Consider the following 14,642-nt stretch of genomic DNA (forward strand, 5'->3'; position numbering starts at 1 on the left):
ATTTTATGCTAGATAAAAAACGTTAACTGAAATGTATTAGTCTTCTTAATACCTATCGATTGATCCAAATAATAGTTTGCAACGCCTACTCTAACTCCAACAAACCGCCTAAGCCTGTGGCGCCCACAATTTTCATGCTAGAAAAAAATGTTAACTGAAATGTATAGCCTCGTCATTTGGTACTTGGCTTTCATCGGAAATACGGGTTCTAAGTAACCTTATATCATCAGACGACATTTGGCCGGACGCCATGTTATTGAGTGTAATTGCAAACGGCTGGTTATCTCGCTGTCGCATTATCTCTGTGAGTTCAAAAAACTTAAAAGGGCTCCACAGACAAGATCCAAATATAGCACTGTATGGATCATACCATACCATACATACATACATACATACCATACAAAATTCGTCTATTATAAGTACTTTAAGATCAATAAATCTAGAACGCAGGGTATTTAACAAATCAGGGTCCTAAATGCAGACCCAGCCTGATAACAAGGAGAGAGAACATGGAATGAAGAGTGGAGCCTTCGATTCCGAAAGCAGCTTTGCCTGTGGGAGCGCTTCCTGCTCTACCATTATACTCCTTGTTTAAGTTTCAAACATTTATTTGAAAAGATATTTCCGGAAAAGCTAGGGCCCTAAACTCCTCATTAACTGCGGCCTCCTCATCTATATTTTCCTCATTATTGTCCTCTCCTTCCATGGTCGTTCTAAGCGCGTCTTCCGAACTTTCTATGGAATTAAATCGATCAAAATTGGCTTTATTAGCCTCTTCGCTCCCTTGGTAAAACTCCTCACAATTTCTCTGTATTAAATCTGCCTGTTCGTCTATCCACGGAGAATAAAGCATAGCTAAAGCTCTAAAATAATTCTGTCTATCTATATCAACATTGAAGGGGCTATACCTAATAATACTCGGCCTATTCCTTTCTCTAATAAAACCACTTCCGTCGCTAGGCGCGAGATAAACTTCTCCTAAAATATAATTTTCTTCTTAAGCTTCATGGTCAATATGTGTCCCTTGACGAGTTCTTCCACGGCTTTTTGAAAACTCATAGTTTGTAGCCAAATCGGCTAAACACAGGCCTTCATGAGAATCTGGTTTTTGTTCGTATCTGTCAAGCAAACCTTTCTGAAAGATGTCAGTAGAATTCTGAGGCATATTTTGCCGGTCGCTTGTAGATCTAAGCATACGAACACGTTGTTCTCGAGGGAAGGTGTTTAAGTGAACGCATTTATTGCTAGTTTCTGACAACGCCAGTCTCAGACAACAATAACGGCCTCCTGAGCAGAGATCTCAGTGCACGAAATAAATTTGTGACCAAGATACTGTAGCTTTTGCATTGCCTCTTCGAATGTCATTAGCTGTTTCTCGCATTAACTTCGAAATACCCCTTTGGGATTTGTTAATATAATTAATTATGTAGCTACAGCAAGCAAAAGGGTCCAAAATTAACTGGATATCCATATTTGCCCTTTGCATAGATAGAATCTGTTTATTATAAGCATTAACTTGAATTTCTGCAAACGTTATCTTTAGAAAAATCTGTGGTTTTTTCAATCTAAACCTAATATCATATATGTAGTCCTCGTAACTGAGGCTTTTTTTAAATATGCTGAGATGGCTAAACAAATCATCTGATTGATACGAATTTTTTTAAAGTTTTCGTGGTGAAGAGAAAAGATTTGAGTTTCTTTAGGAAGTGGCTTCAATATTTCCGTTTGGGGCATTGGAGGATATGGAATACCGAATCGACAAACAGATTGACCGCGCACCTTCTTAAGACACGAGTGTCCGTGCTTATGCTTTTGGTATTCAACATACGGAGCCAAATTTGTGTTTGTAACATCCGCAATAACAAACTGATCAATGAAGGCTATAACATTCAGGCAAAACATACCGCGAATATGAGGTGAACCTCTCTGTTGAAACTCAAATCGTCAATAATAGGTAGTAACAAAATTACTTTCAAAGATACCCCCAAGTTTCTTCGTTAAATTAATATCTTTCCTATATATATAAGAAAAATATCTAGCACACGTCACTGGGTCTGTCCAAATCAGGCGCGCCTTTTCCCTAAGTTGTAAATTTAAAGCTTCTTCTTTATTTATTTTAACCCTATCTACATTGTGCTTAAGCAAAACTATCAGCTCTGGCCACCTAGTTTTAGCGGCAGACAGAGTTATAAAGAAAGTTGACAAACCAAACTGGCGACTGAAAATCTTCATCAAGTACGTTAGCAGCTGTAACAACGCTGGACGCGCTGCGCTTACGTAAGCAAGTTGAAATATTGTTTCGAATTTAAATCAGTTCCACCTTCTTATAATTTAAGAATCATTTGTCAGTTCTACAACCTCTTCATTTACGTTCCTAAGTTCAGACCTAACTACGGTTGTATTACTCTCTGAAGATGGTCTCTTGACGCCAGCATATATGCTTGGGAACGATAATTCTTCAGAGTCAGCATCGAGAATCACGTCGAGAGGTCTTTGGCCCTCACCTGGAGTCATTGTAATTCTCGGAATTCCTACATTGCGTGTCTGGTTATTCTCAAGCATAGTTTCTTGTCCTCCAGGATTTAGCTCTTCCGCTCCCGCATTCTCATCGGAATTAGTCGCCTCCGAACTTACTAATGCTAAGTCAGCTTGAGATGCTGTGAAGGGAACAGTTTCGGATGTAAAATCAGACACTGCTCGTTTACTGAGATCTAATAGCGTCAGCAATTTTGGAACGCCTAATTGTCTCTACCATGAAATCATGTCCGTATTCCATTCTTCGCTTGAGGTGGAGCTGTATAACCTCAGCTTCATTGAAAGCTCGTGGGAGGGACGTCACAATATTACTTACTGGAATTGGAACATTTACAACAGCCCCTTTTATAGCTCATGACCTATCGACTTAATAATCATAAATGGAAGGCAAGGTGAAATCAGTCGTTCCTCCAAGGGAGTAAGCCCCCTTAAGCAATGAGGAATTTCTGGGAAATCTAGGCCGTTGGAAATGGCACCTTTGGGCTTTCTGCCGGGTTTTATATTGCTGTGACAAGTTGCACAGAACTTAAAAGAATCACCAGTATCCCCGAATTCGCTTTCTATGGAACTCGCAATGTTCTTCTAAACAGGCTCTAGAAAGCCTATTTATTTGCTTTGGGAACCACAATCCTTAAGAACAAAGGCAAATCTGATCGGGACCAAGCTTTACTTTTCTATTAAAAGTGGCTATAAGAACTTCCAATTCAGTAGGTCTAGGTGTTAGTCCTTAAAAAGGCTAAAACTTATAGGGTTATTAAATAATAAATACGTTAATTTATAAAAATATAAAAATGCCTTTAAAACGGCTATTTTCTTACATTTTTATAAATAATAAAAAAGTGCGAAGCGATTAGAAAATTAAAAATCGAAAATTGTATCAAAAGTAATTTTAAATATGAAAGTAGAAATGTTTGTTATTGTTAATAAAATTATTTTAAAATGGGTAGTTAGCAAAGTGCGCAGCAACCAGTCAGCAGCAAACCGCGACAGTGACGTCGGCAGAAGTCGCATCAACTCGCGACCGCATAAAAACACAGTTTTACATTACTTCTTAGCAAAGGAAAAACACAAATTTACGTTAACTTCTTAGCAAAGGAAAATTAATTTAATGAGTTTACGTTACATTACTTGCAAAGGTTAAGTTACGTTAAGATAATCGCTTTTAAAGTAGAAGACACTTGGAAAATTCCCAAAAATCGCATTCGGCACAGTCGTAGACTAAAGACACGACAGAAGATTTACAGCGCTGTAAAGTTTTGGCCTGCCAATTTTACGTGCACGGATTTTCGGTCTTTTTACTCCAATTTCCCTTCTCTTTTGGCGCATAAAAATGCGCTAGGAAAAGAGAAAATGAAAGAAGCAAAAAGCCCTCCCTCCCGCGCCCTAACTATTATTTAAGCAAGTTAAATCATACATAAACCTGATCGGAACTAGGTTAATAAAATTGGTAGACCAATGAATTGGTGTTAGGGTATAGCCAAAAAGGGGAACCAAAATAAGTTGTTTATTATTCAATAGATTAAGTTAGCCGCGCACTCTGGCAGCGCCTTTCATTCTCATTTTTTTGTTCCGCTTTTGTTTCAGTCTGCGCCAAGAAAGAGAGAGCAAGACATAAAATAGACTAAATACATTTGTTGTGACGATTCGCACCCGATCGTCAAAGTTGAGCAGAAGTCTACTCTGGGGGTCTTTCACACACTTTGTAATAAAAACTCAGAAATATGTTGAACTTCACTAGCTATATTCATTTATATACTTCCAATCTTTGATTTATTGCTAACTTTGATTTACAAATTCGAAAATATAAAAGCTCGGTTATAAACGCGACCAGCTCCTCCTTATGTCTTCTTCGTAATGTAGTGCTGCTAAAATTAGCAGCAGAAATCTAACATTCGCTGTTAAAACTGCTGTTGTCCACTGCTTCTCAGAGTCGCCAGAAAACAGCTGTCCAGCTTCTCCTAATCGACAGAAACACCCGTTCATGCCGCCTCCAATACTGGACCCAGTATTCAAAGCCTTAGACCATGCTTAAACTCTGAAAAGGTTGAAGTGTGTTATGGAGTGAATGCGGGTATATTCAAAGGTGCATGGGTTGTGTACTTGGGCTAGACTCTTCAGTAAATCTTGGCAAGGGCAAACGACAAATCTTTGACACAGACCTCTTGTAAATACCCGATGAGGTCTTAATTGTAGCTACTCGAACGAGCCCATCGGCCCCAGGATGTCAGTCGATGATTTGCCCTAATTTCCAGTCAGAAGGACCAGTTCGATCATCCTTGATGATGATCATGTCGTTACGCTGAAGATTGTCAGTTTCGTGGCGCCACTTGGGGCGCGCCTGCAGATGAGATAGCCAATCTGCACTCCATTTTCTCCAAAAGAGGCGAAACATCCTTTGACCATTCAGGAACTCTGTGTTTAATGAAGAATCCTTAAGACTAGGCTCAGGGAGTGACATCATCGAATCCCCGATTAAAAAATGTGCAGGGGTGCGAGCTTGCAAATCATCTAAGTCAGACGTTAAGGGGCATAATGGCCGAGAGTTCAAGCACGCTTCTATCTGGACAAGAATGGTAGACAGCTGCTCGTACGTCATTCGAATCCCATTAAACGATCGATAAAGATAAGTTTTAACAGCTTTTACGTTGGATTCCCAGAGTCCTCCAAAGTTTGGACTATGTGGAGGATTGAAATGCCACTGAATGTTTCGACGAGTAAGTTCAGGAACTACTGTCTCTTCAATTCCTTTATAGAATTCATTGGTCCACAGCTTTAGAGACTTGTCGGATGAGATAAAGTTGGTTCCACAGTCGCTGTATAGATGTTGACAAAAACCCCTACGTCCGATAAAGCGCTGCAGCGCCCACAGAAAATGCTGTGCCGATATTCCCGTGACTGCTTCCAAATGAATCGCTTTGCTCGCTAAGCAAATGAAAACTGCAATGTATGCTTTATAGCAAGTGTGACCTCTGAATCTGGATGACTTTATCTCAATCGCACCAGTGTAATCAACTCCAGTTGCTTCGAACGCCCGTTTGGGCGGATTGACACGGTGTGCTGGTAAATCTCCCGTCAGTTGGCTTGATGGTGACGGCCGGTGTTTGAAACAGGCTACGCACTGTCGCAGAATCCTTTTTACTGCCTGTCTACCGTTGACGATCCAGAAAACTTGATGAATTGTAGATAAAGTTAGTTGCACACCGCCATGTAAGGTGTTGTGATGAGCGTTCCTTATAACCAAAATCGTCAAGTGGTGGGCCTTTGGAAGGATTATTGGTGTGCGTTGAGACATGGAGAGCTGCAAAGCATTCTTAAGTCTGCCTTTAACTCTCATGAGCCCCTCAACGTCGAGAAACGGTGATAGCTGGCTGAGTTTGTTGTGTTTGGATAGAAATTTGTTGGATCGTAGTCTTGATAATTCTTCCGAATAGACTTCTTGTTGAACCATCCGCACCAGTGCGAACAAAGCCTGTTGAAATTCAGATACCTGAATAGGGCCGGTGAGTCTATCCGCTTTTTTGTGACGAGTATTATAAATGAATCGTTTGACGTAGGCTGTAACGAATAAGAGTTTATTATAGGAGGAATATGATTCGATAAATGGTTGCACTTCTATACAAATGTGGGCTCCGATGTGCTTTAAGGATTGCTCTCCTGAAATAAGTTCTGATTTTGGGGACTGAACTGGATTGACTGGCCAATGCTCCTCTGAAAGATGCAGCCAATGTGGTCCGTTCCACCAAAGCGTGTGGTGTTTCAGCTGGGAAGGGGTGAGTCCGCGTGTAGCACAATCTGCAGGGTTTTCTTGCGTAAGAACATGTCTCCATTGCGATGGCGAGCTTGCCTCCAGGATGGCTCCAATTCTATTCGACACAAATGTTTTCCAACGCCTGGGGTCTCCGCTGATCCAATACAGCACTATCATTGCATCCGACCAGTAGTGTACGGATATGGTGTGATGTGATGCTTGAAGTTGATTGACAATCCAATCGGCTAATTGTGTACACAGCAGGGCTCCGGATAACTGAACTCTCGGAATTGTTAGCGGCTTAACAGGTGTGACTCGACTGCGGGCGGCTAATAAGTTAACCTGCACGGAGCCATCCGTACAACTAGCTCGAAGATAAGCGCATGCTGCATACGCCATGGATGATCCATCACAAAACATGTGTAGTTGCAACGTCGAGGCATGCGTTAAATCGAAGCCTAACCACCGAGGGATGTGTATCTCTTCAATGTCGGGGAGCTCCTGAATGAGCTGTCGCCACCGCTCGGCGAGTTGATCTGGCAATGTGTCGTCCCAATCTAATGATGCGGGGGGCTCATCCTTGCGCTCGATACGAAAACTCCAAACTTCCTTCAACAGGATTTTCGCAGCGATGATCACTGGTGCCAGGTATCCCAACGGATCGAATAAGCGTGCTACTGTGGATAGTATAGAACGTTTGGTGAATATAGGATTGAGAGAAAACTTAAGATTAAAACCAAAACCATCTTTGTTTGGATGCCAATACAACCCTTAAGTTTTAATGGAGTCCTTATTGACTATCTCAAAAATGCTACTGTTAGAGAGATCTGTAGTTGGGATGCTTTCTAAGATATCTGGATGGTTGGATGCCCACTTCTTGAGCTCCATGCCTGCTGATTGCAGAGCTGCGATGACATCATTGCGAATTTTTAGAAATCCGTCGATGGTCTCGTGTCCTGATTGAACATCGTCCACATAGATTTCTTTTTTAAGGACATGCTCGGCCAGAGGATAGCTTTCGCGCTCGTCGGACGCAATCTGATGTATGACTCGAATCGCCGTGAAGGGTGCCGAGGCAGTGCCAAACGTTACTGTAGTCAAAAAATATTCCTTGATGAGTCCCTTTTCATCGCGCCAGAAAATTCGCTGATACTGGGCATCTTCTTCATGCATATCTATGCAGCGATACATTTTCGTTATATCGGCCACGAAGACATACCGATGGAGACGCCAGTTGAGTATAACTCCTCCAAGATCGTTTTGTAGGGCGGGACCCGTGCATAAAATATCATTCAAAGACCTCCCGTTAGACGTTTTGCACGAAGCGTCGTATACGACGCGCATCTTTGTAGTTAAACTGTCGTCTTTGATCACAGCATGATGTGGAACGGTGCACGCAGAGATTGAGAGTTGCCTTTGAGCGTTGATCCTAGTGTGTTCTTCCTCACTACCATTTACCTCTTTTATCTGCTTTAGATCAAAGTACTCTTGAATAGTGCTGGCATACTGTTGACTGAAATCTGGCCGATGATTAAGTTTCCTTTCCAGGGCGTGGAAACGGTTTAATGCGATTTGTCTTGACCGGCCGATCACCTGTGCGGGGTCAAACAACGTTTTTAAAGGCAAACGAACTAGATATTTCCCATTCGGCTGACGGATATGAGTTTGTTGAAAATGGTCCTCACACCATTTTTCCTCTGCGTTGAGTTGTCGTGTTGTGGAGACCTGATCCAATTCGAAAAACCTCTGTACCATGTTGCTTAGGTTTGCCAAATTACAACGGATGGAGATTGATGTCGTCTGGGCTGCTTCAGCTGGTCCAAAAACTATCCAGCCCAGCTGTGTGTTTTGAGCAATCGGTTCTGCAACCGTCCCTTTGCGTATGTCCGGAAGCATTAATTGCGGGATAGTGTCGACACCGATAAGTAGGTCAATGCGACCCGACTTGATGAAATTAGGATCTGCAAAGGATAACCCTTGGAGATGTTTACAGGACTTAATGTTTACATTTTGTTTTGGTAAATGACCTGTTAGTGACCGAAGGATGAAGGCTGAGGATACGTAGGCATTAAAATCCGACCCTGAACATGAGATTATGGTGAAGTCGGTGCTGTGCCTGCACTGATTATGTGACGTATTACCAATTCCCGTGATCTCAGCTCGAACAGGATGCCGTTTGAGTCTAAGCGCTTGAACGATGTTTTCCGTGATGAGGGTGCCTTCCGAGCCATGGTCGATGAGAGCTCGAACTAAAGCTGACTGCCCAGTGGAGTTATTTACGATCCGAACCAGTGCAGTAGCAAGAAGGGTCGTTGAGTTCAGATGGGAGGCAACTGCGCTGAAGAGTTGCGTTGATGGTGCATTTTGTACAGCGGCTGCGCTCCGACCAGAGTCTGAAGCATGCTGTCGGGATACTTCAGGAGTCAATGAAGAACTTTGTTGAGCATTCGGGAAATGTAACAAAGTGTGGTGCCGTTGACCACATTGCGAGCAGTTTCGGTTGCTGCTGCATTGACTGAGAGAATGGGAAGCACTAAGGCAGTTGATGCATGCCTTCGAGCGGTCGACTATAACCTTTCGCGCGAAACAATCCTTGGCAAGGAAGTCCGGGCACCGTCTTAGAACGTGATTCTGTTGGCAGAGCGAGCACCTGATGGATCCAGACTCAAGAGTACTGTGGAAGCTGTGTCCCCTAACAGTGGAGTTTCCCGATGGTCTGGTTGTCTGGCGATGGTTGGTCGATTGTATAGATGATATAACTGGAACGGCTGGTTTCCTACTCTCGATTAGGTCGATGCTGACCAATCGATTGTGAAGAAACACCTCCAGCTTTGTGAAGGTGGGGATTTCCACGTTGTTGCCCAGGGAATGTTCCCAGGCCTGTGTTGTGCTGATAGGCAGCTTTGTGAGTAAGTGATGTACCAACCAATGATCACAGGAATCAATGGCAATGTGTAGTCGTCGGAATTCACTAATACATACATTTGCCAAGTTTAATAAATTCCCAAGGTCCACCGCGATCTCCTTGGACAGTGGCTCGATTCCGTACAGTGCATTCATATTGTACATGAACTGCAGTCGAAAGTTGTTGTATCGTTTTACCACAAGGTTCCATGCCACTGAATAGTTGGTTTCTGTTAATGCCATATGGTTTATATCCTGGTCTCGTCCGTGCGGTAGTGCTTGCTTCAAGAAATGAAATTTTTGAATGTTTGAAAGAGATTGATTTTCATGTATTAGCTGCGTAAAGCTGTCATAAAAAGATGGCCAATCTGCAAAATTTCCTGAAAAGTGGGCAATTTGGGCAGCTGAATTGTGGAAACAGGAATGGGCACAAGAGTGTTGTTTATGGATTGATCACCTGATACCTGTATTGGGACTGGAAACTTGGTTTCGTATTCATCGGCGAAAGAACAATAAATGTGGCTGTATGCTTGCTCAAAATTGTCTTCAACAGCATCCGCAAAATATGGATGCGATCGTGGACATTGCTGTAAAATAAGCGCTTGATGATTTGTGTAAAATTGTTTTGAAAGCTCGTTGAGCTTGTTGAGGCGAAACTCATACTAGGATTTAGTTTTCTTTATTTGACCGTCCTTTTTAGCATTTTTAATTAGTTGGGTCAACCTGGAAGATAAGTCCATCTGCATTGCGTACATGTCTGCAAAAGGCTCGACCACAGCCAAAGGTGCCGAGCTCTGTTGTGCCAAATCACTACCATTACTTTCATTTTTACCCATTTTAATGTTTTCCTATTGCACTCTGCATTGAAAAACCACGCACAAATACTCTCACAAACACACTCACCTGTTTCAGTCGTTCCGCTCGTGTTGCGATCAAGCTTTGAAGGAAGGGGACGGCAAACTTCACGAGACTAGTGTGTCGCATGAGATGGCAATAGGCATGGGTTGAATCCGCTATTCTCCTCGACTTCTTGATTCCTCCGTTATTCGAGGCTCCGTTATGGCGATGTACGTGGCAAAGGTTGCGTAACTTTGCTGGTTTAAATTAATAGTAGATTTGCAAACAAGTAAGCACAAAGATTGAAGTATGTTTACAAATATTGGAAGCTGATGAAGTTATGAGTGTATGTTCCCCTCATGGGCCACCAAAAATGTTGTGACGATTCGCACCCGATCGTCAAAGTTGAGCAGAAGTCTACTCTGGGGGTCTTTCACACACTTTGTAATAAAAACTCAGAAATATGTTGAACTTCACTAGCTATATTCATTTATATACTTCCAATCTTTGATTTATTGCTAACTTTGATTTACAAATTCGAAAATATAAAAGCTCGGTTATAAACGCGACCAGCTCCTCCTTATGTCTTCTTCGTAATGTAGTGCTGCTAAAATTAGCAGCAGAAATCTAACATTCGCTGTTAAAACTGCTGTTGTCCACTGCTTCTCAGAGTCGCCAGAAAACAGCTGTCCAGCTTCTCCTAATCGACAGAAACACTCGTTCAACATTTATATTAATATATGTTTGTTAAGCGTCAACAAACATCACAATAATAGCAATAGGTAAATTGGCCAGAGGAAAGAGGGGAAAAGGACAAATTGTTTAAACTGTTAAATATTCAATTAATAAGTTAGCCGCGCACTCTGCTCTTTCCTTGCGTTGGCAGCGCTTTACATTCTCATTTTTTTGTCACGCTGTTGTTTCAGCTTGCGCTGAGAAAGAAAGAGCAAGACAAAACATACTAATAACATTTATATTAATGTACGCGCACTGTGCTCTTTCCATGCGTTGGCAGCGCTTTACATTCTCATTTTTTTGTCACGCTGTTGTTTCAGCTGGCGCTGAGACAGAGAGAGCAAGACAAAACATACTAATAACATTTATATAAATGTACAATGTACATTTAAACAACTTTTAAGCGTTTTGTGTATATAAAGTACATAGCTTAATAGAGTTATATTCGCAGCGCAATTCAGTTTGCAACTATTTACACGCAAACATACATATGCAAATATATGTCCTTATCTGGCTCTGACATCATTGCTTTTCCTAGCTCCTTGGGATGTTTGTAGGCGTTGGAGTGGGCGTGGCAATAATTTTATGGGGCAGTCTATAGGTACTGATTAAATCAATGCATATGCATATCTGATAAAAGACATATCAGAACGATTTACAAAGCTGTAAAGTTTTTCGCGCCAATTTTACGTGCTCGGATTTTTGGTCCTTTTACTCCAATCTTCCGTGTCATTTGGCCCATGTGAATGCACTGCCGTAAGAAAAAATGGAAAGAAAAGAGAAAAGTTTAGCAATTTAAATCATACATTAACCTGATCGGAATTAGGTAAATAAAATTGGCAGACCAATGAACTGGTGTTAAAATATAGCCAAAAAGTGGAAAAAATTAAGTGGCTTATTATTCAATAGAATAAGTTAGCCCCGCACTCTGCTCTCTCTTAGCGTTGGCCTTTCATTCTCATTTTTTTATTCCGCTTTTGTTTCAGCCTGCGCCAAGAGAGAGCAAGACATAAAATAGACTAAATACATTTATATTAATATATGTTTGTTAAGCATCAACAAACAACACAATAATAGCAATAGGTAAATTGGCCAGAGGACAGAGGGGAAAAGAACAAAAAGCTTAAATTGTTAAATATTCAATAAAATATGTTAGACGCTCACTCTGCTCTCTCTTAGCGTTGGTAGCGCTTTTTGCTTTGCTGCTAAGTTCGGCCGGCCACTATTTACATACACACATGCCTAAAAACATTTCGCATTGTCTGGCTCTGACATCATAGCATTTCTTCTGGGAAGGCTGTGAGCGTTAGAATGGGCGTTTTTATTAAGTAAATCGATAGGTATTGACGGGACCAATACATTTCAGTTAAATTTGTATTTCTAGCATCAAAACTGTGGGCGCCACAGTTTTTCGCGGCTTGTGGGCGTAAGAGTGGGGGTGGCATATTCGCGAAACAGACTTGTGTACAAGGCTACGATGTTCAGTCCCACGGTACTTGGTTCGTACACACAGCTGATATCTCTGCCAACTGAAGACGAAGGTCAGGACATCTGGCAACTCGACAGAGCTTGCCAAAAAGAAAAGAGAACTACGAGCTTCAGCGACCGGAACAACATCGTCTGCATTTACTTTCTGTACAGTGCGACCCATTTATTTGTAAAGTTAATTAATGATCAAGAGTGAAGTGTACACATTATAAGCTAATGAATTAAAGGCTAAATTGTTATCTTTGAACTTCAGTCGTTTACCTATTCCCAAGAGCCCCTCTTACGATAACAGCCGTACATAGCATTTTCGGCACGGCGTCACAACTTAACACTACGGAATCTAAATCTGAAATCCCAATTCTCTATCTTTGATAGTTTCCGAGATATCCGCGTTCATATTTACGATTTTTTGAAGTTTGTGGGCGGTTTACGGGCGTTAAAGTGGGCGTGGCAAACTTTTTTTTGCATCAATCGATAGGAATTGATGAGAACAATAAATTTCAGTTAAAATTTGTATTTCAGCATCAAAACTGTAGGAGCCACCGTTTTGAGCGGCTTGTGGGCGTAACAAATAAACTTGCACTGCACAGGAATCTCAGGAATCTGCATGGCTAATCCCAGTATTGCAGCTCTTATTGTTTCCGAGATCTCAGCGTTCATACGGACAGACGGACATGGCTAGATCGACTCGGCTAGTGATCCTGATCTAGAATATATATGTGAGCTGGTAGATTGGACATAGGTTGGCAGTCCTTATCACGCTGCGTTCTAAAATGATATTCGACAGTCCACCACCATCAGCCGAATCAAGAAACAGAGAAGTTGTGAAACAAAGTCGTTGGTCAAAAAGTAGTAATTTCAGTCGCGAAATCAGTTGAAAAGTCGCGTTAATCAATATCAAAACTTATGTAACTCTTATATATTCAAACTATTATATTCCTAAACTTTATTAATAAACTACAGATAATATCCAATTATCTTACATGGGGGCTCAACCGTCGAGCAAGTGAAAAATCTGTTGGTGTGAGTGAATGTCGTTTGATTTCGGGGAAAAACCGAACACTTTGAATTGGACACTACAAAAAAGTTGGTGAAAATAATTCGCTCCGCGAAAAAGAACAAAAAACGCAGTCCAGGTGGAAACCAAAACAACCAGAAAATGAAACCAGAAGATTCGCAAAATGCAGCAGCAGTGGTAAACATGAATCATACTTTCTTTGTGCCGCCTGACGAGGAAGAGAAGGGAAATAATATCGAGGAGCAAGTTAAGTTCGCTAGTAGTAGTGATTTAACACACGAAGCTGAATTTCAACAGGAGCTGAAATACAACAATAATCGCGAAGAAGTCTACACCAACAGCAGCGAGTTGAGCGAAGTGCTAAAACTGCTTGCTACAAAAATTGTGCAAAGTGATTCAAGCAGGACCGTTGTTCCAATTGAGAGCTTCTCTAAAGTTGTCTCCGATTTTGATGGAGTGTCAATTCCAATTAGACAGTGGCTTAAATGTTTCAACGAAAACGCCAGTGCCTACGAGCTAACGTTGAAGCAAAAATATGTGAACGCTCGTATGAAAATGAAGGGAACTGCAATGTTATTCCTGGAGTCCACCACTGTTTCGGACTATGATACCCTATGCGAAGTAATTTTGGACGAATTTGATAAGACGCTGACCAGTGCTGAAGTACACAAGCAGCTTCGGGAGCGAAAGAAAAACGACAACGAGAATTTCCACGAATATGTTTTGCATATGCGTAAGATAGCAGCTCTTGGAATTGTGGAGGATGAGTCGGTGATCCGATATATCGTAGATGGATTAAAGCTTCGTGACGATCTTAAATACCCTCTATACAGTGCGACAACTTTCAAGGAGCTACGAAGCCGATTTGAAACGATCGAAATGATGACGAAATCCAACATACAGCGCAATCAAGCAGTGAATCAGAAATTAATGTGAACATCATTATTCTATTCGACTTCCTAAAAAAGTTTACTGTTGTCCTGGAGAATGAAACTACGCTTTTAAACGAGGAGATGACACCGTTGCCGAGAACGAACATAATATTTACAATTTGGTAAGTCATGAACTAGAGCTAGGCGTTCCAGGCGAATACAAAACTGCAGTCAAGCAAATGGTTGATGACTACAAGCCGTCTGACGTGAAGCTAACCTGCCCTGTAAAGATGACAATCATCCCTAATTGCACCAACATAGCTTTTAGAGAACATCCAAGCCGATCTTCAGCAGCAGAGAGGGAAATAATTCGCAAGCAGGTGGAGGAATGGCTGCAGCTGGGAATTGTAAGAGAGTCATGTTCAGATGTTGCTAGTAAAGTTGTGCTAGCCAAGAAGAAGGATAAGACATACAGACTGTGCATAGATTACCGTATATTAAACAC

The 14,642-nt window shown here is 41.5% G+C and overlaps 1 protein-coding gene across 1 annotated transcript; it reads right to left on the reverse strand.

Annotated features, from left to right (window-relative positions):
• Nucleotides 1-2,331: 2,331 nt before the first annotated feature.
• LOC139352764 (uncharacterized) lies at nt 2,332-9,430 on the reverse strand. The gene is made up of 5 exons (XM_070995394.1): nt 8,311-9,430; nt 7,099-8,244; nt 6,154-6,960; nt 5,536-6,090; nt 2,332-2,657 (listed from the first exon to the last, which is right to left on the reverse strand). The coding sequence occupies exons 1-5, from the start codon at nt 9,428-9,430 to the stop codon at nt 2,332-2,334; spliced, it is 3,954 nt and encodes a 1,317-aa protein (XP_070851495.1).
• Between the last annotated feature and the right edge of the window lie 5,212 nt (nt 9,431-14,642).

This window comes from Drosophila suzukii, chromosome 3 (genome assembly GCF_043229965.1).
Source record: "Drosophila suzukii chromosome 3, CBGP_Dsuzu_IsoJpt1.0, whole genome shotgun sequence".
NCBI classification, from domain to species: domain Eukaryota; kingdom Metazoa; phylum Arthropoda; class Insecta; order Diptera; family Drosophilidae; genus Drosophila; species Drosophila suzukii.

Bases quoted from the DNA above. Each gene is read 5' to 3' on its own strand.
- LOC139352764 (XM_070995394.1), bottom strand. From the start codon at position 9,430: ATGGCATTAACAGAAACCAACTATTCAGTGGCATGGAACCTTGTGGTA. The intron at 8,245-8,310 runs GTCATTTACCAA...TATCCTTTGCAG, and splicing joins CATCCTTCGGTCACTAACAG to ATCCTAATTTCATCAAGTCG. The intron at 6,961-7,098 runs GTAGCATTTTTG...TACTATCCACAG, and splicing joins AACTACAGATCTCTCTAACA to TAGCACGCTTATTCGATCCG.